General features: G+C 40.9%; 1 protein-coding gene across 3 annotated transcripts in view; it reads right to left on the bottom strand.

Annotated features, from left to right (window-relative positions):
- ATP13A4 (ATPase 13A4) overlaps nt 1-22,401 on the bottom strand; it is a 40,414-nt gene that overhangs the window by 1,523 nt on the left and 16,490 nt on the right. For 2 of the 3 annotated variants that reach the window (XM_086843618.1, XM_023933067.2), the window contains 23 exons: nt 21,674-21,743; nt 20,727-20,861; nt 20,250-20,322; nt 19,491-19,622; nt 18,118-18,288; nt 17,534-17,691; nt 15,911-16,099; nt 15,536-15,597; nt 14,662-14,812; nt 13,979-14,065; nt 13,167-13,320; nt 12,462-12,573; nt 10,732-10,856; nt 9,746-9,909; nt 8,613-8,735; nt 7,904-7,983; nt 7,145-7,187; nt 6,440-6,549; nt 5,554-5,650; nt 4,762-4,834; nt 3,321-3,495; nt 2,683-2,891; nt 1,621-1,709 (listed from right to left, as the gene is read on the bottom strand). In XM_086843618.1, the coding sequence (XP_086699744.1) occupies nt 1,621-1,709; nt 2,683-2,891; nt 3,321-3,495; nt 4,762-4,834; nt 5,554-5,650; nt 6,440-6,549; nt 7,145-7,187; nt 7,904-7,983; nt 8,613-8,735; nt 9,746-9,909; nt 10,732-10,856; nt 12,462-12,573; nt 13,167-13,320; nt 13,979-14,065; nt 14,662-14,812; nt 15,536-15,597; nt 15,911-16,099; nt 17,534-17,691; nt 18,118-18,288; nt 19,491-19,622; nt 20,250-20,322; nt 20,727-20,861; nt 21,674-21,743 (2,782 nt within the window). The remainder of the gene's footprint in view (nt 1-1,620; nt 1,710-2,682; nt 2,892-3,320; nt 3,496-4,761; nt 4,835-5,553; nt 5,651-6,439; nt 6,550-7,144; nt 7,188-7,903; nt 7,984-8,612; nt 8,736-9,745; nt 9,910-10,731; nt 10,857-12,461; nt 12,574-13,166; nt 13,321-13,978; nt 14,066-14,661; nt 14,813-15,535; nt 15,598-15,910; nt 16,100-17,533; nt 17,692-18,117; nt 18,289-19,490; nt 19,623-20,249; nt 20,323-20,726; nt 20,862-21,673; nt 21,744-22,401) is intronic. The other variant, XM_086843619.1, reaches the window with a different exon arrangement.

Below are 22,401 nucleotides of genomic sequence, written 5' to 3'. Positions count from 1 at the left end.
CAGGACTTGTGCTTCAGACCTTCAGCAGCTTCATGTTATAAAAAGCCAGACTCCCAAACTGGCTTACCCTGCTGATGAGCTAATACTGCTATTTGTCTTGAGGAATTACTGATAAAGATACTTTAAAATCTATAATGATGTAGAGAAAACAAAGGAAAACATTCTTTAGAACTGAAAGAGGAATTCTAACTGCCTTTTTACTTTCTAATATTAAGAAATAGTTTGAACTGAGTATTTCAGCTCCAAACTCAGTTCCAGCTTCCCAGAGATGGGACTGACTTTCTGTCTGCAGCTCAACTGATCCACAATTGATCAACAGTTTCTCCAGGGCTAGGCTATTGCACAGGTTTTGATTGCTACTTCCTCCTTTTCTCTTCTCAGCAATTTCAGTGAATTCCCTCCAGACTGCTTGGCTTGGGAGTTTTTAGTTCTCCCCAAAAGCATTTTATCCCCCTGCAGCTGCAGTGCTGAAAAATGTCCTGCGCCACCACAGTCCACAGGAGGACGATGACTTGCTTTAAAGTGCCATCTCGTGGCAGGTTCTCTGACTGGGTCTGCCCGCTGAGCCGGGCTCTGCAAATAGTTACAGGCAACAGTGAGGAAACTTCAGGTGAGCTGTTTGATATTTAAAATCGAGACCTGGACCCTTTGACTCTCTTTCCATATTTCATTAATTCCATTTCTAAACCGACTTGCTATCTGACGTGCAAACATACAGGACTGGAAACTGCATTGTGCTCAGCACTTGTGGCTCAAAGCCACTGCTCTAATTGCAAGTGCACAAAAAAAAAAAAAAAAAAAAAAAATAGCTGTGTGGTGCTTTTCTTGTTTGCTTCTGTGACTCCTACCCTGTGAAAGTGTCACAGCAGAGAAGGTTAACATCTCCCAGTCTCAACATACTAATTGTCAGGTCCACTGACAACCCTGTCCTTCAGCTGATGTAGATATTATCCTTCCCTCACATTTCCCTTGGGACAGATTTACACAAGACAACTCCCAGCTTGCATTCTGCCAGACTACATAAGTCAAGCCTTACTGGTATTTATTAATCAAGGATCAAGATAGAGCCTCTCTTGCCATGGCAAGTCTTTCTCTACAGTTGTTCTAAACACAAATCCTGCTTTGGGAAACTGCAGGCTCTCTAAAATTTAAACAGGGAGCCTGAAAAGATTTGGGACTGGAACTGAGAGCTGCTCTGAGTGCTAACTGGCAGATTTTGGCATGAGGGCCTTTGTTCAGAGTAGCTCAGCTTGAGAAACATAAGAACATGGTGCTTCATTGTAAACTCACAGAACTCAGCCCTGTTCTGCTCCTGGCTTCACAAGCCATCAACATACCACACATAAGCTTAGTGATGTTATCTTCTGTTGCTTGGACAATATGTTGAAACAATCAAAATTACATGTGTAGCTGTCCTGAATGCACAGATACTCGTTTGGAGCCACCGTGTTTCCAGAAGTTCCTACAATCCCATCATCTAAAATCCACCTCTTTAAATATGATTTGTCTTTAGAGATGCCATGTCTCCCTGCAAAAGTCTGTGCCTTTTGTAAAAACAATCCCAGTGTGCTTATAATGGACTGGTAGCAGGAAGAAAATGCTCTTTGGAACAATACTCACATCCATCTTGGAGTAGAGATCATCAATGTCAGCAAACATCAAGAAGAGGCAAATGCCCAGCTGCCCTGTGAGCACCAGTATGAAGACATCTGAAAGGGTAAGAGCAAAGAAAGAAACCCACAGGTTTATGAGTAATTTCAGCTGCTTGCCTTTACTGTAGAAGATTGTAATAATTTCCTGTGTTACACAATCATCAAAGAATATGTGGGATAGAAAGGAATTTTCAGCAAAAGAGAAATTAACAGAAGAAAATCCCAGGTTTACTCAGTCAAGTAGCTATACACAAGTGTGGGACAAGCATTGTAGCCACAGATTTAAAACAACAAATGGGTATTCTGAATATTTGGTTTGACCTTTCACATCTGAGAAGCTTTACAGCCTTCCAGTGAGTCTCTCTCTGTTCACAGTATAGCCTGTGATTCAGAAAAACATCCAGGATATAGTCTTGATCTTGTTAATATGGTTAGGAGCACTGCCTTCAACTTCAGTGATGTCAAGACTTTGCTCTTGATTGCGATCTAGAGTCTTAAGTAATGGAGAACCTATTACCTTCTCTATCTGTAGGCAAAGGTTCCAATGATGAGTAAATTAAATTTCTCTTCAGTTGGCATGCACTGAACTTCATCCTCCACCCACTCATTTGTGTTTTGCCTTGTTCTGGGAGACTGATGACCAATTTTTCTGCTCTCTACAAGGAATGCCCCTTCCTCACTATTACTATACCTAAACACCAAAGCCATTAAATCTGCAGCATTATGTTAACTCTTCACTACAGAAAAAAAAAAAGAAAAAAAAAGAAAAAAAAAAAAGAAAGAGCTTTCTCTAAGAGCATGCTGCAGGATTTGTCCGAATGAGAAAAAGAACAGCTCTTCCATGACTCACTTCATCTTCTGGAACTGTCACAAACATATGTGCTCATCTTCCCCTCACATGACGGTCTTTCTCTTGATTTTTTGGCTGACGTAATTTTGGTCAAGTTTAAATTTTCCCTATTAAATTTGACTATTTAAACTTGACTATTAAAATTGACTTATATGTCCCTTCTTCTCTCCCCATACTTACAGTTGGTGTAGATAGGTTGCCTGAAAGGCTTTCCCTTGGAAAACACTAGTGCTACAATGAGGCAATTGATGGTACTTAGCAGCCACACTGTGGTGTTTTCATAGCTCTTGAAGCCATTGTCTGTTTGCTCATGGGCTCCATCTTCCACCCTGTGGAGCCCCAGGCTGGAGGATGAATTCCTCTCATGGTTGTTCACTGACAGGCAGGCACTGAAAAAGAGTGTCACACTGGTCAGGGAATGATCCTGGCTATTTCCCCCATCTTCCACTATTAAGTCTCAGGAATCCTCCCTCACAGCCATGATATAGGTTATTGGTGATGCCCTCAATCTCACCACTGGTTGAGCTTGCTGAACTTGTCAGAGCTTGAGCTCACACCTGGTTTCTCTTGCAATCAAACTCTCTCTGTGCTCAGCAGAAGGATTCTCACCAGATGAACAGTGCATGAAGGGTTGCTGGAGAGCTTAGGGAGCCCAAAGTTTGCTTTGGGCTTAGGGAGGCTAAAGTTTGCCCTGTGGGCAGCACAGGGTCTGCTGCAGCTGCTCATCAGGCCTGCAGTTACACTGATCAATAGTTTCACACAGACCTGCCCCACTAGGTCAACCCTGTGGTATCCAGAGTCCCAGAAAGGGGTCCTACCTGTGTATATTGGTCTTGGAATACCAAGGCTGCTCCTGGACCATCACAAACCCAAAGATCTGCATGCCGAGGCTGAAGAGGATGTTAAGTACAACAGAGAGCAGCAATGGGGGTGAGATGAGCTGGCTTGGAGGCCTGTAGGGGACCAGCTTTGGATAGGCACCTGTGAAACTCACTGAAACATGCACAGATATGCTTACTAGTGTGTTCAAAATACAAGCAGTGATGCTGTGTAATACTGACTGTATCCATGACACTTTTGCAGTCTGTAATATTCTTAATAAACCATACAAAGATTTTATAAAGTGCAAAACAGAGTTTGTTTTCTTACAAAATTGTATTGACAAAGAAGAGGTTAACTAATGTCATCTCACTACCATGAGGCATTTTTGAAAAGTAAGATGTTGGCTTTTTATTTTATTTGGCTGCTGTCAGGGCCAAGGATATAACATACTCTCTTCTGTTCTCTTTCTGTCACTTGTCAGCTGTGGCTTGGGATTTTTTCTGCCCATGTTCTGTTCATCCTACTGCACTAAACACACAGTGGCCAGTTATCTGAGCTGGAGAAGGACAGCATTACCTGACACAACAGGTTTCCTTCTGTTCTTGGGTTTAATAAAGTTATCCAGACTTTGAGTAAAAGAGCTATGTACAAAGATTTGATGCAATTCCAGATAAACTACTTACAGCAATGTAGCTTTTGGCACACAGTGTTGTCGTGGCTGACCTTTTTAGGCTTGATTTCATCAAAGTCTTTTCCTGTTGTCTGTGTTCCAGCAAGGATGGAACATACCAGGATGTGGTTTTGATATATGCTTTTCATGGCCCTGTCCTTGCCATTCCTGCTTCTAAAACTCTCCCTGCACTTATTCTGTCTCAATAACATTGTCTTTCTCTTTCTGCCTCAGCACCAGTTTCCCCTGTTATTCTTGGCTACAACTCCCTGCTCTGTAGTGTCTGATATCTCTCATTTCTTTCTACTCCATTTTCACCTCTCTCTCCTTTCGGGGCTCTGGCCTACACAGCTTCAAATGTGAGCTGGACTCAAAAAAGTTAATCCCTACTTTTTCATTTGGGCATGGAGTCAGGTATCTTCTTAATCTGCCTTCCAAGGTCAACCGGATAATAAATGCCTGGATAGACTTTCCACTGCACTAGGTGTGGGCTTACTCCTTGGTCCTAAAGATAGCACCCCAGTTAGAACAACCTACATGTTCAGCAAAAGCACTATTAAGCACTTCCCATCTTCAAGGCTTTTCTCAAACAAGACCCCTCTTCTACTAATTTAAACATCCTCTATTCTACATAGAGGATGTTTAGTCTGCAGAAAGCTTGGCCTCCATTCTCTCTCTTTCTGTATGTAGAATTATGCATTTCCAAGGAGGAGAAAAATATTTGAGATCATTCTCTCATTAATACATAGGATGACTAAGGGGCTTACTTGTCACACCAATTATGGTGGTAATAGCGAGATCTTGGAACAAAAATTGGTAATTCCCAAAGGAGTTTAGTTGCTGAAAAGAGGAAAACAAAGAAAAAAAAATCACAAATCAGACATTTGCCTTGAGCACATTTGTATCATCTCCAGAAAGCCGTATTATCTCCATGCAGCTACTGCTCTGCTGTTTGTTCTGAAATGCTGCTCTGCAGATAAAGAAACCACACATTCCACCACCCTGCCAATAGGCTCCTCACTGTAGTGAATATTCTCATTTTGCACACTGTTTGGACTAACTACACTTTCAGTTCACTCCAGGCAATAAAAGAGAAGAATATTTCAAGAGACTGTTTCCTCACTGCTGTGTTACTTCTGAACACAAAGCCCTCCTCTCCATCTGGGGAAAAGCTATGCAAAAGTGGTTTAAGGCATTCCAGGGGATTTGCTTACTGTCAAGTTAATTCATGCTTTAAATGCTGAATAAATTGTAACAGCATATGCTTACACCAGATTCTCCCTTTTCACAGACATATGCCCTCATCCAAAATACCATTCAGTATTTCAGCTTTCTTTCTGGCCAGCTTGGATCTTGAGCTCTCTGGCTGAAATTTATGGGAAGAATCTTGCCAGTTTTCTGCTAAGGGTACAGGAGGACCATTTGATCACACCACAGAAGTTTGCAGCTCGGGTAAAGGTAATCTCCATCTCCTAGTTTCATGTGGCTTTTATGCCCTATTTCTCCCACAAGGAAATAGTATCTTATCCAGTTCCAGCCAATGAGTTCCCAATACATACCCAGTAAAGCAGGAGAACACCAAGGTACTGAATTGTGCTGTACAGTGCCATGTACTTGAACATGCAGAAGGAAGTGACAAGAGCAGCACGGCCTTCCCTGTGTGAAGGCATAAATAAAGTACAGTAATTAGGTGATGGGTCTACCCCTGGGGCCAGTTCTCTCAAAAGGCTGTTGAAAAACAAGGCATGTGTCACAGAGAGGCCTCTACCAGTATCTTGCTGGGAGGTGAAATAAATGTAAATGTAAATGAAAGTAAAATCTTTACTTGCAGATATCTTGTTCAATGAAATGGGCTTGATTCCAGTAGCCTGTGTTCTGTAGACTACAATTTACCTCAGCAACTTTTTCTGCTGACATTAATAGTGTAGTTAACAGCTCCGTATGAGGAAAAACTTACAAAGCCAAGCAGCTGCTCAGTGAGTTCAGAACTAACAAGTCCTCTCCTCCTACAGTGAACATACAATATCCAATCAGGATAATGCTCTCTCCCTGGAGGCTCAAGTGCCCCAGAGTAAGCAAAATCAGGATCCTGGCATAACAGATGCCATATTTTTCTAGCATAGGGTATCAGAGGTAGGATCTAAAATTCATGTACAGGTTGGCTGGTAGACATTTGATTCAGCTTTATGGAGCATTGTTCATTTTGTTATTTCTTTTGCATTTAAAATATTTTTGTTGACATAAAGCTCAACTGTAAATGTCCTCCTCTTGTGATAATGAATCTTAAAGGAATTCCTCCCAGATAGGGACTAGGCAAATGGCAATTTCAAGGTCAAAGACATTTATTTTTCTCTAGATACTGTGACTTGATGGAAGCACCTAGCCTAATGTTTGAGAGGAATGGGAACTTTCTTTATGAAATAAGAAACAAAACCCCATGCTTACCTGATTAGCTCTGGAACACAGGCTATGCTGGGCATTTGTGATGTGAAAGGTGAAGCCACAGACGCCTCCTGCTCCGACAGTGATATCCCTGCATGTGCCACTTTCAAAGCCTGAAAGTCACATTCCTCCTCAGTGCTCACCAGGACATACAGCAGCTTACATGTCAACCAAGCAGTGACCCCTTATTACAGGATGTGTTCTGTGACAGCAGTCCCCCTTTGCTCCCTGGGTGTGCTCCACCCTCAGGGTTCCTCCAGTGAGATGCCAAGTTCAGGGAAAGAATGGGGATGCAAGCATGGGAAAGTTCATTTTCCACAGACCACACAGCCATCCACTACCAGCTGCAGAAGACAGGTTTGGCTCTGCCACCTTTTTTAGGAGGAGAGGAGGGAGCACTTGTTTGCTCCCACACTTTATGCAGGCTAGGTTTTCTGCTTGCTTCCCCCAGAAGAATCTTCTGATGGTTTTTTCAAGGAAAATTAATCAGTATTTGAGATCACAAACTGCAAAAATCTCTGTCTGGGAATAGCTCTTGCATGGTATAATGCACAGTGGGATCAAGTCTAGATCAGTACTGGTGGTAGCACAGCTGCTCTGTGAATAAATGGTACACTCCATCTCCAGCATGTGCTCAGTTTGGAATATTCTACTGGCATTGCATTTATTCCTCATTTTTAAAATATACTGTTAAAAAATTTCACTTACCCCACAGTCATTGGCTCCATCTCCACACATGCCCACAAAATAACTAAAAAATAAAGTGATAAGGCAAGTGAAGAATCTGAGCCTGCTCCAGGCAAGTAATTTATGCAAGTCATGCAAGATTTTTGTTAAAAACCTTCCTGGAAAGTTAAAGCCTGTCTGGCCAGACAGCAGTTTAGGTGCACACACCAGGTTGATAATCCTACCTTGCTCTAGGACAAGGCCTGGGGCTAGGTAGGTAAAGTAAGGGTGAGAGTCTTCAAAAGACTTGGGAAACAGTTGAACAACAGGCAACAAGATGCCTGTGACTCAGGAGTGTATATATACATATATATATATAGGTATCACTGTGACTGTGAACAATCCAGACTGCCCTGCCACATTTTCTAACCCATCACATTGAGCCAGCAGTAGCACAGTAAACAGACAGCAAGCTCAGAGAAGCTGCAGTGCTGGGAGAGCTTCTTAAGAATCTTGGGGAGACAAGTGTCAATCCTTCAGGCTCAGAGAGAAGTAAAAATGAAGGATGGTATGAACAAACAAAATACATGGAAGTATTTGATCTTTGACAAGTTGCCAAAGCAGCATGGAGTTCAGTGTCTCTATTTTAACAGACTTCTGGAATTTAATTGCCAACTTGCAGATGTGTGGAAGTTTCAGTTTTTTGCAGTTCCTGAAACTCTATGCTAGACAAAAGTTAGCTCTTACGAGACTCTTTTCAAACCTGGGAATTTAACACTTTCAAATTCATTAGGAACTTACTCCAGCTTTTGAAACTCTTCTACAAGGCTGGATTTCTGACTCGGAGACATTCTAGCAAAAACTGTTCCATTCAGCAAGAGCTATAAGGAGAAAAATAGGAAATTATTTTTAAAACACTTGTAGTAAGTGATTTCACTAATAATCTGAATTAAAATTGCCAAATATCACACTTATAAACAACTGATTCTAGATTGAAGCAGGAAAGGCTGATAATCAAAGATAAAGGGAGCCTAATGAATATTTTGAGAAAGTAGCAATGACAATAAGGACAAGAAGCCTGGTATGCCATTTGTGTTTCCTAATGAACACAGATTGCCAGGCAGGGAGTTATAAGAAGAGAATTCATGAGACTATCCTGTCCATGGAACAGACAAGCTATGCTGAATTTCCCCATGTGTAATATTGTGTTTTCTCTTGTTCTCCAGAACAAGTCAGAGTCAGCGCTGTGCAAGGGGTAGGAATATTGACACAAATGTTTTAAATCACACCTTAAGGCATGCCTGCTCCTCTCATGGGCAGAGAAAAACACAGGGATTTGCAGATCCTTCCCCATATAATAATATCAGAGATTCATCCAGCCCATAAGTATTTCAGGGTTATAATTGTTCCCAGAAGATATCCTGATACAGGTCTCTTCAGCCAGTTGTACCAGGACAATTCATATCTCCTGAATGACAAGGCTACTCCAGTTAAACAATCCAGATCTTACCTTTGGAAGTAAGCGCCTGAAATGCTGTGCTACAATTTGGTAAGACTTTCCACTCATGGCAAAATGATACTGGCTTGATCTCAATGCCAGCCTGACTCCTGGCTCAATCTGACTGTCATCTTCCTATAAAATAAGAATAAATAAAAAGAATGAGTACTGTGCCCAGGCCCTCAAAAGTTACTCTGCATTTACACAGACACTACTACAGACAAAGTAAAGGACATACCATGAAGAAGTTGCTTTTGAAGGCTCTGGGAGACTTGAATCCAAGGCCCATTGCCTTTGCTTGGATTTGTAAAAGGATTGAGGCATGTAACACAAATCATTTCACTGTTAACTGGGTGTTCATTGCATGAGTTCTATCAAATGGATTGTTGCATTTGCAACAGTGCCAATCTGGTGGGCTGAGCTGGAAATAAGAGGGACTAGAGACAGCAGATGGGCACCACATCTAAGCAAGTCTTTTTGCAGTGAAACACAGGGCAGAAGCTGCTCAGGCTGAGGAGCCACTCAAGAGCCTCTGCAGATATTCCCTACCATCTGCCTGACTCTGTACTTCCTAGAGAAGGGTCAGTACCTTCAGACTAACTCTTCAGGGAGAAAGTAAGTGGTCTTCATCCCAGCTTCTCTGTGAAGATGCTTGATAAAATAAATTTTTTAGCCCGGCTTGCCTATGATTCAGTGTGTTTATGCAGTTTCTCAACAGTGGCTCTGTGTTTTAATTCTGCAGGTATCAGGAAGTGCCAACACTACCTGTTTGAAGCGGGCTGGTTTGTTCAATGCAGCTCCACAGCTTTTTAAGTCCACATCTATACCATCAAATTTATCTTGCAGGGAAAGGAAGCATTTAAACTGGCATCAGCTAAGCTTGAGGGCTAGAGACAAATCTTTCTGGGAATCTCTGCAAATCAGCTAGGCAGTTAGCAAAAAAGTGTTCACAAGATAATATGCTAGGTAGTAAGCTCTAGGGGAGTGCACTTTTATGTTCCTCTTCCTAAACACTCTTCTAGCACATGTTCTCATGGTAAATTGCAGTTTTCTGTTATACTAGCATATATAACTTCATTCCTTTTTCAAGCATTCCATCTTAGTTTGTTTTCCTGCTGCACAAAACCTGCTTCTGATATGCTCACCATGCTTCTGTAATCTTCAATTTTGTTTCCTTCTAGGGATTTCCAGGTTATAGATGCTGAAAAAGATCCAGGCACTTTGTTTGCTTCCACAAGAATCACTCTGTGTGTTGGAGGAATCATGCCAGCGTTTTTGGCAACTGTTATAGCTGTCTGAAGGTTGTCCCCTACAAAAATCAAAGGAAGTGTTACCTAAAAATTTCTGCAGTGAGGAATTGTTTATTCATTAGCCTGAATTCTGAATTTTCAAATATAACCAGAAGAATCAGTAAGATTTCAGTGCCTGTCCATAAGAAAGTTTTTGATAAAGATTAAAACTTTGCAAATAAGGTTTCTCTCAATCATTAAACATACTTTCATTTGGAAAAGAAACATTTTGATCTGGACATGAAGTATTTTCATATTTAGCTTGAAGAAACCCCTATGGGGAATCCACAGATTATTTGTTTCAGACAAAAAACAATAAGAGATTCAGTGCTAAGTTGCTGCTGATATCCCTGATTCTCACTGATTTGCTTTGGTTTATGTGGGCTGAAAGGGCTGAGGCCCAAGTCTTTGGACAGTGGTAAAACTTGGGGTTATTTTATCCAAACCCTGGTCTGGATTTGGATAGAATAGCCTTTCAAGGAAAAAAAAAAAAAAAAAGGGTAGACAGGCAGTGGTGATCATGAACTAAAGATGTCAAAAGGTTTGGAGATTTGTCCTGAGCATGCATGCTGCATTTCTGCTCATTTCAGGAGGCCCTATAAAAAAGGGATCTTGCATGACATGCCTTTATTAGAATCAGACACCTAGAATCAGAAGCCTGGGGGAGTTGCCAGGGACAACATGGTCCACCTTATGTCATTATTAAAACAAGCATGCTCTTTGGATTAAACATCTGTGCCTTCCTACCAGTGGTGTTGACAACAGCAGACTTTTCACTTAAACATTGGTGAACTCCCTATCTGGGCCAGTGACCACAAAAATAATCCACTTTTTTTAGGTACCTGTGACCATAACACTCCTGATGCAGGCAGCACTGAGCTCTTCCAGAACAGGCTTTGTCTCCCTCTTTAATCGATTTTCCATTATCAGCAGACCCAGGAATGTCAGGTCAGATTCTACCTCCTCCCTAATAGTCAAAAAGAGACAGATACAGTTAATTACTTATTTTACCTTTATCACATTGGATTTGATGATAGCCAGTTATAACTATTAACCATCCCATCTAACTCAAAAGAATTAAAATAATTTGTCAATTTTCTGCAGTCCCAGGATTTCTGCCTTTTGTGGTGCTATTTCAAAATCAGTGCTAATTCAGTACCAGAACCTCAAATTTCCTGCAGGACTCCCAAACTGTGGTGGTCTGATTTGGAAAGTCCCTGCACACTAGACCTTCTCATTTGAGGACTGTATAACAAAGAAACACACCTTATTTAATGTGTCTGCTCCTCTTAACAGCTGCACCTAAGCAAACAACCTGTGGCAGCTCCAGTTCTGTTTTCCCCTATATTTTTCTTGCTACCTATGCTATTGTTTTTATACAGTTGAACACATGCAGTTGAGAAGAGAATTTATTAGACACCCCATCCCTGAGACAAGAACTAGAGGTCTCTCAGGGACAAAGGTCAACTCTGAATTTGAAAATTCTTCTCTGAAGAATTTGAAAAGAAGAAAAGCTCTCAAGCACTTTTTTTAGACACCAAGGAGATGCCAAACACTTGCACTGCAGTCAGAGTAGCTGAGTCAGGTGGTGCCTGAATGGTCACTGCTTTCACAGCAGATCTTGTGTTTGACCAGCAGCTTTCTCCTTTCTCCTGGCAGCATAAACATCACACATGCTGTAACTGCATGCACAACTGAAAAATCTGTGCCATTTCACACACATTTACTCATTGGGTTGGATAGGTCTGTTATGATACCTGCCACAGGAGTTATGTAACCACTTGCACTCTGCCTCAGTGTCATCAGCCCTCTCTGCAAAGAAAAAAGCCCTGTGAAAAAGCAAGTGAGCCTCACCTGGATTAGGACCTGCACCTAGTAAAGAGAGGACAGCAGACGCTGAGTAACTGCAGATATTTCAGAAGTGGTGTTTCTGGAGTATCACAAGCAAAAGCGAAAGGGATTTGGGAAAAAACTATAGGGATTCATGTGTAAGTGTTCTTTTGTGAGGCTTGTAAAAAAATAATTCCATGAGCATAATAGAAGAGTTTGCTGACTTCTGTAGAAACTGAAGAGGGCTAAAGTTAGAAAACTAAATGACTGGACCAACACAACAGCAGAAGGTAGTTTGTTGACTTTGACTGGGCTGGTGAACAGTAATGGGGGCCATCTACTGCCTTTGCTTAATGGAAGAGTGTGGATAATAAAAAAAAATTGAAAAAACTTCTCTTCAACTAAAAGCATGGGTAAATCTGCAAGGAGACTAATGTAAATGATGGAATGAATGGGGGGCATGTGTTAGTCTTCAGAGTGTAATAGGATTATGCTTCTTATGTTGATCCAGAGTTGACAATGTTAAGAAATGTGCAAGGATTCTGTACATGGTCTATAGGAGTGCCCTCTATCTATTCCCAGACATACATGCATATTTAAATCTGATTCCATCTGGCCTGAATCTAACAAAACTCTGTACTCAGACCGTGCTCCTGGCAGGGGTGATGTGGTGATTGTGCTTTGTGAGGCACCCCTGGCCCATGGTTGAACATGGACAGCAGCAGTGCTTTTTATGGCTTACCTTGTTAGAGCAGCAGGAGGCTTCCCTGCCTGCAGAGATTTACAGGCCAGTCCAATGACCCGAAAGCCCTGTGCTGTGTAGAGCAGGAGCTTGCTTTCAAAGTTTGATGGGACTGTGCAAAAGACAAAAAGACAGTTTATCAAAGCATTTAACTGCTTTCTAATAAAAGGAAGCCTTGGAGCAGGGGAGGTTTATGTCCCAGAGGGCCTGTAGACATAGAGTCTACCGATAGGCCAAGCACATCAAAGAAAGGAACTGAACTTAATTTTGTTCAATATGAAAATCTTTGCCTCTCCTTAATCATTTTGAACTTAGGTCCTAAACTGCAAAGACTTACCTTCTCCTAGGGTGTGATGAAGGATCTGTGCTTCTCTAGCTGTCCTCCCAAGGTTTGGAGGAAAAAAACCCAACCTTTTTGAGATGGGACAAACCTGTAGACAACTTTTGCAGATATCTATTCTGCTAGAGACTGTACATCTTGTCTAGGAGTTGGTAGTTACTTTTATCTCTTATCTCTCTCAAAATCCTTCTTTGCTGAGAAGAGCTGTGTGAGAGCTTAGCCTTAGACTTGGAATACAACAGAGACACTTTTCAGGCTTTTTGAAGTCTTAGACAGAAATCTCATTTGTGCCTTCCATTTCATTGCACCATCCAAAGTCACTTATACATATCTATTTCTAGAATGCATTTATAAATATTTGTTACCTGTTTCTGGTCTACACAGCATGGCTACAATTTCAGGGGCTCCTTTTACGAAGGCTTGTGGATCCCCACCAATTTCCTGGGCAATGACAGACATTCTTTGCAAGGCTGAGGAAAATGGGAACTGATGTAAAATGATAATTCCTTCCACAGGGGCCTAGGAGAAAAGCAAGTGGATTACACACTCTAGCAAGGATTTTAGACTCAGACTGAAGGATTTTAGGTCTGTCCTTTGGGCCATAGTAAGAAGCTAACCATGTATAATGGCTAGTTTATCACACTTGGACAGAAATGACTGTCTCATAAAGATGAGATTAAATTTGTACAGAAATATTTAGCTTAAGCAGTAGGAAAAGTTCATTGACAATTTTAGCAGACTACTAAATGTAATTTACTGAAAGTAATTTACTAGTCCTGTTTCTTTAGTAAGACTTAGGTTTTACACTGGTCTTGCAAAGGGAAAATGCTTGTCAGAAAGTGTCCCACCAGTGTATGTCACCAGTAAGGGTCTGACATCAGCCACCAGACTCTACTGCATTCCCTACTCAGCTGAGTTTGGACTGAGTCTCAAGCCATGAGGACAGGCAAATCCCTGAGCTGGACAGTCTCTAATCCAGCATCCTCCTGTTTCTGGTGTGAGCAGCAAGCTCCCCAAGGCATCTATAATCAGACAGAGCAAGGCAATCTCTCTGCAGACAGTACAAAGTGGGGAAGAGCTCACTTGGACAAGACACCCGAGCTTTCCTACACTGAAAGGTAACCCTTACACTGACAGTCTAACTTGATCATGAATGTGAATCTTGCAAATAACTTACAGAGATGGCTTTAAGTCCAGGTCTAACAACTGTGGCACATGTGGACCCTTGACCTTCGATCTGGTGTCTGCTGGAATCATCTATTACCTGTATTGAAAGACAAAAATATTTCAGACTGCAACACCAGTATAGTTGAAAGGAACCTCAAGGATCCATTTTGAGCTTTTCCTTGCCTCTAAACAAAGCATCTAATTCATTCCTGGAAGGGGTCTGTCTGTCTGATGTCAAACTAAACATTTCCAGTAATGGAAAGTCCACTGCCTCTCTTTGCAGTCGAGAAGGCCTCACTAGGTTCACTATGACAATGTTGTACCCTTGCACAGCAAATAGACTATATCCTCTCACTGACAAGAAATCCTTCATTCATTACAACACAAATAAAGAAAAATCTTTATAGATATAACATAGATTCAATGAGAAAATAATACACAAGAATTTGTATTCATGTAGAAAGCTCTGCTCTTGAAGTATTCCACAAATAATCTGGATTTTTTTTTATCATCACAACATGATTGTGAGGAACAAAAATACTGAGTTTTCAAAAGAAACTCAATTATTCCTGTTTCACAGGAGTTATTTAACAGAATTCCTGAGTTTTTCATGACTTTGATAGGTATCTGGCTAAACCTGAGATGACAAGGTGATCTTCCCACTGTTTGCATAACAACAAATCACAGCTTTACCCAGTTAGTGGCCTCGAACATTTTCACATCCAATGGGTCTCCTTGGATCTTGCCCTCCCAAACAATCAATGAATGACAAACTGCCAGTGCTTTGAACACTGGGCCCCAAGGCAGGCCGTGGTCTGCAGGGAAACTGTGAATATCCTGAAAGCTAAAGCAAAAGAGAACATAAAAGTTACTCTCAGAGAGCACCAAACAACATAATTCTAACAGAAAAAAAAATCCTAAATTGGAGGCAGTTAAAGACCCATCCTGAGACCAGACCACATGTATGTCCTCGGGACTTGTCCTCCCCCATGAACTTCTTTTCATGCACCTATGGAAGGCATGTTCAAACCGCGTGTGTTATACCTAGTTAGGGAGTTCAATAGGATGGAGATAGGAACAGATTATTATAAAATATCTTCCTTGAGGTGTGTGCAAAAATTCTTTGAGTTCTGAAGCTGATGTAAGTTTGAGCAGCTCTGTGTATGAATATTTCTGGAAATGTAAATAGGCAAAATCAAGGCCACTGAAAGAACAGAGTTTCAGTTTTGTGGGTATGAGTGACTTCCTCTCATAAAGGCTGGAGTTACTCTGCAGCCTTGAGACCAAACCCAGCCTGTCTACTGAACACTGTCTGCCCAGACATGCTGTGCCAAATGCTGGCAACAGTGGCTGTATCTTTTCATGCGGAGCAGGACCCCTGGAATAAGGCAAACATTTAATTTTCCAGAGGATATAGAAATAAAATTTAAAATCTAAACACGGGGAACTTCAAGCTGCTTAACCGTTTAACAATAACAGTGTTTCAGATTTGGTCCTTTGTCTAGTAGAAAAATCTAATCACTACCCCACCAAATTTCGATGCCATTGGTGTGTCAGGGAGCCTTACCAGTTTCTTTCAGAGGGCAGGAAGCCCCAAAGATCCAGGCCATCTTCTGTTAAGGTGCCAGTCTAAGTTAAAATGTACATTTAAATTAACTTCCCACATGAGAGCTCCAAGAGGAATAAAAATCAAGACTTATTTTAAGAAGTTCCTGTCCAGAAAATACCAGCACGGTGCAGAGCGAAAAGGCTACCAGACAATTCCTAGATTCCAAGAAAAACAAGAATTTGCCACAGCTTCTGTTCAGACAACAAGAATTTAAGTACACAGCACTGGTCATTGTGTTTCTAAAATAAAATGGAAATGCTCAAACCCCAGCCTCCTACCCCCCAGCATGGCTCCCTTTACCCATGAGAGCATAACCACCACGCAGCCATTTACTTTGTCAAAGCAGACAAGGTTCAGCTGTCCACACATGTTGATCCTCTGTGGGCTGATGCAAAAGATGCCCTTTTTCTTCAACCTCTGTTGGGTATAAATGATTCCTGTTGTCAAGGCAGCTGGCAGAGCTGGTGGGACAGCAATAGTGATAACATCCAAAGCCTTCTTCACCACTTCTCCTGTCTCCTCCTGACATAATAACAAGGACAGTTATCAGGAAGAGAGTGGCAAGGAGTGCTGCTTGCACTGGGTGTAGACCTCTTCATCCCTCCTCCCCTCCACTGCAGGTGCTCCAGGCTGTACTGTTTTCTGCCTGTGGTCCATCACCATGTATTCATCTCCATATGAAATGAATAGGCTTGATTTAAACAGAGGCTTTAAAGCCTCATCACTGCTAAAGAGCAGCCTCCAGGCCTTCATCCATTCTCCACGCAAACAAACCTACCAGGTAGAGTTCAGAGCCTCCTCCAAAACACATGTGTTCAAACATGCCAGTTAGATCATTGCACCCTCAGTCAAAACCATTTTCCCATGATACAGCACACAGGAATCTGCTATTTATATGGGCACTCATCCAAATGCCTACAGGCATAGGTCTAGACTCCATGGTAAGGTGACAGGTGAGACATATGGGATGGTTATAAAAATGAGGGCAGAATGTATGAGCTAATGATTTCTTCTGACCTTATGTTCAAGAAGTTGTGAAAGAATTTTTTTTTTACCTGCAGGAAGAGATATGGAAGTAACAGTTACATTTGTAAAAGCAATGTATAATTTGGGAGCTTAGAGGTCAACGCAAAACTGACTGCCAGGATGCTGAGCGTGGGCACCATTATTCTGGACAGTTGATATGAAAGCTAAGAATTGAATGCTTTTCCAGTAGGGGTCCCAGGACTGAGACACTGCAAACTAAAGCAAATTTGAAAACCATCATAGACATTTACTTTTATTACCTCTGAGCTTGGGACTTTGACCACAATCATGCTGCACTTGATGTCTGAATTTCCATCAGGTTCTAGTTCTCCCTTCATTGATATTGTCTCAGAACACAGAACACACCAGTTTGATAGTATTTTGTATCTATTTTATGTTAGAATGAAGTGCTAACCACACAACTTTAAATAAACCCTCACAGAAGAGGAAGCATTTAGTACATCCTGTGATTTGATCTTAAAAGATTGACAATTTCAGCAATTGAGATAGCATCACATGTATTTTACATATTACAATGAGGAAGTTAAATTTTAAAAAAGAGGAAAAGCTTCAAAGCAGACACATGAATATGTTCTTAAACACACTTTCTTTGACATCCTAAGGGGAAATAATCTTCTGAGCCAACTGATTGTAGATTATTCCCCAGGAGAAAAATGATTCAAAAGCTGAATTACAGAATCAACCTTGCAACTCATGACTTGGACTTTACATTGGCAGATAATTATTATGGGATGAAATGATTTTTTTTGTAAGTTTCTAAAAAAGTTCTAAATAAATAAGGCTTTAAAATTTGTAGAGCTGCTGTTTACAGTGTATAACTCTTCTCACATTGACCTTCATGCATGAGAATGAGTGAACCATTTTAAAAGGGTTTCAGGTGAACCATTTCTCTCACATTTAGTAACTCACCCCATTAAGTGCAAATACACACACTGTGTAGATCATTCCAATGGCTGCAAATGCTATGAGGCACATCAGGAATCGGAGGGCATCTCTGTACAGCTTGAAGTTCATGGGTTTAGGGTAGAGGATGGACCTCACCAGATCCCCCTTGGCTGTGCTGAAACCTGGAAAGACAAATTAAAATAATTCCAAGGGGAAAATATTTCAAATTCTCTGCAAAGAATGGGGGGCTTCAAAATAATTCATAATTTCTGCAACTTATGAAAGAAGGCACAGGTGTTTAATTTAGTGTATGTGACCTTATCTGCAGAACATAGAAAAGAGTTATTTTTGTCTTAAGGGGAAGGATTTTTTCAATGTCTTAGAAGCAGAGCAAAATTCTTCTTCATAATTATATGCTGGCAGTTGTTGTAGAAGTTACACCAAGCAAAAAGAAACAATGCATAATAATTTATCCCAGCCCAGGATAATGATTTTCCATCTGTCTGCTGTAAATATGGATTAGTGCCTTTAACGTGATTTGATACATTGTCAGACTGTTCCAGTGAGAAAAATCATGGAAGGAAAAGTGAATTCAAGTGTTGACTGACCAGTCCGCAGCACCACAGCTTTCACTACTCCTCTGTCATCTGCCTTGGTCTGGATGACCTCTGTTCCACAGAAGAGGACATGTTTTTTGTAATCTTCTGCACAGTACTCTCTCCAGGCCTTGAAATTATCAGCTCGGGGTAGGTGGATCTTTGTTACAGGAATACTTTCTCCTAGGGAAGATTAGCTCAGATGAAGAAAACTGCAATACACTTAATAATGGCCTGCTGACTTTCAAATAAGTACCTAGACATCTAGGCAGTAAGTTAAAGGGTATTTACTAGAGAAACCAATTTACAGAAATTTTACTTTTATATTTTGACATCTTCATAGTGAATAGAGATTAAAGCCTAGCAAACAGGTTGCCAGAGAAGAGTTTTCCTTTGCATCCGTACAGCAGCTTCATTTAAGTCTGAGAACTGAAAGCAGTCCAAGGACTTCAAACTCTGTTGATGCAGAGACTTGAAAAGAGGCCTGAACTGGTGTTGCGTGACTGCTGCTGAATGGTCACAAGTTGTTTACCTAATTTGAACCTCATGTGCAGGTCACTTCACTACACATTCCCCCAAGCAGATGGGAACATGATATTCCCTGCTTTCCCTCTAGTAAAAAGGGGGGCCTTTAGGTCAATGCTTGACAGGTGACAAATACCCTATTTATGTCAAAGCAGACACTAAGGTGAAGAAGAAATATTTTGTGACAGCTGAAGTTTTCTAAATGAAAGGTGTTTCTGGATTTTCTCATTTATGTGAAATTTCAGAACTGACAGTTTCAGTTTGATTCAGATCAAGACCAAATTTAAAGACAAGAAATAGAAATAGAAGAATAAATAGAACTGTGACCTTCTCCTGCACCAAAAATCCTGCTTTCCAGTGACCTCTCCCACCTGGTGTGTCCTCCACTGCTATCACAGGAATGGGAGGCTAAGTGTCTGGAGGGCTAGGCAGACAATCCACAGGTTGGAGATGTTGCAGCAATGAGACATCCAGTGAGTGACAGAAACCCCTGCAGCCAGAGTGGACTGTGGGCCCTTTGTAGGAACAACTTTGCTTCATATCCATTTTCTTCTCCTGTCCTGCTCACTCCTCTCCACTGTCCACTCTTTCCCCTCTAATCAGATCATCTCTTCCTAAATGCTGCACCCCAGGAAGGTAGAAAAGGATAAATTGCTCTTCCTAAAGTCCATAATGTCTGTTTAGACAACAAACAATTCAATCTCTTTTATATTGAACCAAAAAAATCTCCTTCTTGGCCAGCTATGGACTGTCTCACAGAAAAGGATGCACACAATAACACTGCCTGTCCTGTGTCACTGGCTGAAGCCATGGGGCAGTGATGGTGTTCAGGTGACAAACCTGGGAGGGATGGGCTGTACCTGTCAGCATGCTTTCATTTACAGTGCATTGCCCGCTGACCAGGATGGCATCACAAGGCAAAAGGGTTTTGCCCTCTTTCAAAATCAGCATATCTCCAGGAACCAGATGGTGTGATTCCAGCTCTTGGAACCCTGAAAGAGACAAGAATGCAAACTTTGTGCTTCATATATTTCTCTGTATCAAGAGGAAAAAATACAAGGAACTACTTGCTGAATATAATTCTTTATAATGGCTGATAAACAAAGGCCCACAGTAGGACATAAATATACAACCTGCAATATTTAAGAAAAGCCTAGGCATCAGTTCCAACTGAAGAATTCCTCCTTATTTACCAATGGTTACTGTTCCAATGCACTGAGCTAACTGAAGAGCCTTGGATCTACATTCTTTTACTTGACTTCATCTGTTTGGCTTGTGCTCTAGATACCTTGATAATGAACAGACTTTGCATGGAGCAATTAGGTGGTCTCTGCCATTTAATGGGTACGCTGTTGACTATGTCAGTGCTGCTTTAAGAAAAATTACTTAGTTTTCCTGATAATTTTCTGCTAAGGCTGCACTCAATTATTAATAAGTTTGATGTGCCAAAAACATATTTTTAAGTTAAATTAACTCTATGTGCAAAAGTGAGTTAACTGAGCTGAGAAAGAGAAGAGGAAAGCCACTTTAGAATAAATCTCTTACTGTACATGCTTGGGCTTGATATAAATTGCTATAGAAACAAAATACATTGAAAAAAAGAAGCATAGAGGAGTCACCTTCCTTATTTCTGCAGACAGTGACCATGATGTTGTTATGAGACTCAACCAGTCTGTGCAGTTTAATGGATTGCTATAAATTAAAGAAGAACACACAAAAGTGTCACATCTTACTTACATTATGCAATTTGTCCACTAACAATTATTACTTTTTGTTGTTTGTGGTTATGAGAGCCTTCAGAAACTGGGTTCCGGCTCTACCAGGAACTATACAACCACTCAGAGAAAGAAACTCCCCACCCTAATTACTGAGAGCGTAACAAAATGTTACAAAGTGAAGCACTGGAATGGGGAAGGGAGGATGTGGGCAAGGTACCACACAGAGATTACCATGACTAGGAGGCCAGGCCATTGCACCTGCTACTGCACAATGTCACAAGACAAAACCTCTGAGTAAGTCTTGTAGCACTATAACATGCTGGCCTTTCCCAGACATTAGAAGTAAATCTGCCTTGTGGCAAATGTGAGGTGTCTCACCTTTCTAAGATCATATACAGTCAAAAATATTGAGAGGAGAGACATGAATATGATGGCAGTGGCATACTCCATGTAATCTTCAGCAAACCACAGACACACACTGAACAGCTGGAACACGTAAAATGGATTTAGGACCTGTTTGGAGAGACAGCAATAGTAAAGAGCTGGCCACATTTAAGTGGCCCCAGTATACCTAGACAGTCCAACCTGTTAGAAAAGGCCTGGAATAAGAGACATTAAGTATTGTGACTTCTGAGCCCTGTTGTAATTTTCTTAACAATCACTTTAGTCTAATCAGATCAGACCATCTTCATCTGACCAAAGGGCCAAATAATATGGACCAGTAGGATATTATTTGGGATGTGAATGACTCAGCCAAATCCTTGGGGTTTTTTGCTTCTTACAAGAAATGTAACAAAGGTGAGAGAAGAACAGATTGTGCTGTGAGCATGAAGCTCACATACCACAAGCACACCGCCACAAACACCCTGTTTAGGCTACATACAGGCTGTTCCTGTCTGAAAGAGGTATTGGTGCTTTGTGTGGTGCTGTGCCCAAAATCATGAGCTAAATGCATCTCTCTGCAGCTCTAGGCATGTACCAGGTACTGCTGTTCACTTAACCTCTGCTGATTAACAGACAGCCCTTGTCTGGAAGGTTTGATTTCTAGAGTAGCTTGGAAACGTTCAATGGCCCTCAGAAGGCAAACAGAATGAGTTCCCAGGACACAGATACGTACAGAGAAATACCAAACAGACACACAGGCATGGGAATGGAGAATGTGGAACAAGGGAAAATTAATGGATTTATGATGATTTCATGGAACAGCTTTCAACAGGATTTGAAAAAGAAATGTGCTTGAAGAGTAAGTAGTGGGAAGTTAAATCAGATGTAGAATCAATTATATGCACATATGGCCTCCCAAGCAGCTTAGAATAATGCTTAACCTCTTTGATGAGTAGTTTCCAAATAGGGATCACTGGAACATCGATAGTGTTTGGCCCACATATAACTCTCCTGTACGGGATAAAAAACATCACTCACATATAAAATATGTGACAATGTCACTTGCTCAAGAAAATGCAGATTTCAGTAGTCCTGAGAGCTTCTTTTGATCCCAGTTTAAAGGCTGGGAGGATATTTCTTCAAAAAAAAAAAATTAAATTAAATATCCTGACAGTGCTTATGTCAGAAAAGATGGCTGTACCAGTGGCATTTACTTATGCAGACAAGAGGTGCAACAGAACCTATTAGGCAAATGTTTCCATCATACAAAAATTACTTTGAGACACTATAAACAAAGGAATTCTGCATCTAAATAAAACTTAATTATCCAAGCCCAAATAATTTTGCAAAAAGTTAAGAGTGATTGGAATGCAAGATTTGACATCTGAGGATGCTGGATTTTCAATATTCAATCAACTGAATTTAGCTGTTGAAACTGCTGTATTTAGCAGTTTCATAAATACATGTTCTGTAACTTGCTAATGATACAGTAGTTTATGAGAATAAGTTCAAAGACCAGAACTAGTCAATTTGGAGCCCCAGTGAGGAAGCAAACATACCTTATTTGCACTCTTTTACAGAGACTTTCTCTTACTCCAAATAAGAATTGCTAAAAGTTAGTTACAGGACATAGTTATTTCCTGATTGAGAACAATAACAGAGATGAATA

The sequence above is a fragment of the Cyanistes caeruleus genome, chromosome 10 (assembly GCF_971803275.1).
Source record: "Cyanistes caeruleus chromosome 10, bCyaCae1.hap1.1, whole genome shotgun sequence".
Lineage (NCBI taxonomy): Eukaryota > Metazoa > Chordata > Aves > Passeriformes > Paridae > Cyanistes > Cyanistes caeruleus.
Note: the sequence above shows the minus strand (reverse complement) of the source record. Positions and strands in the feature narration are given on the sequence as shown.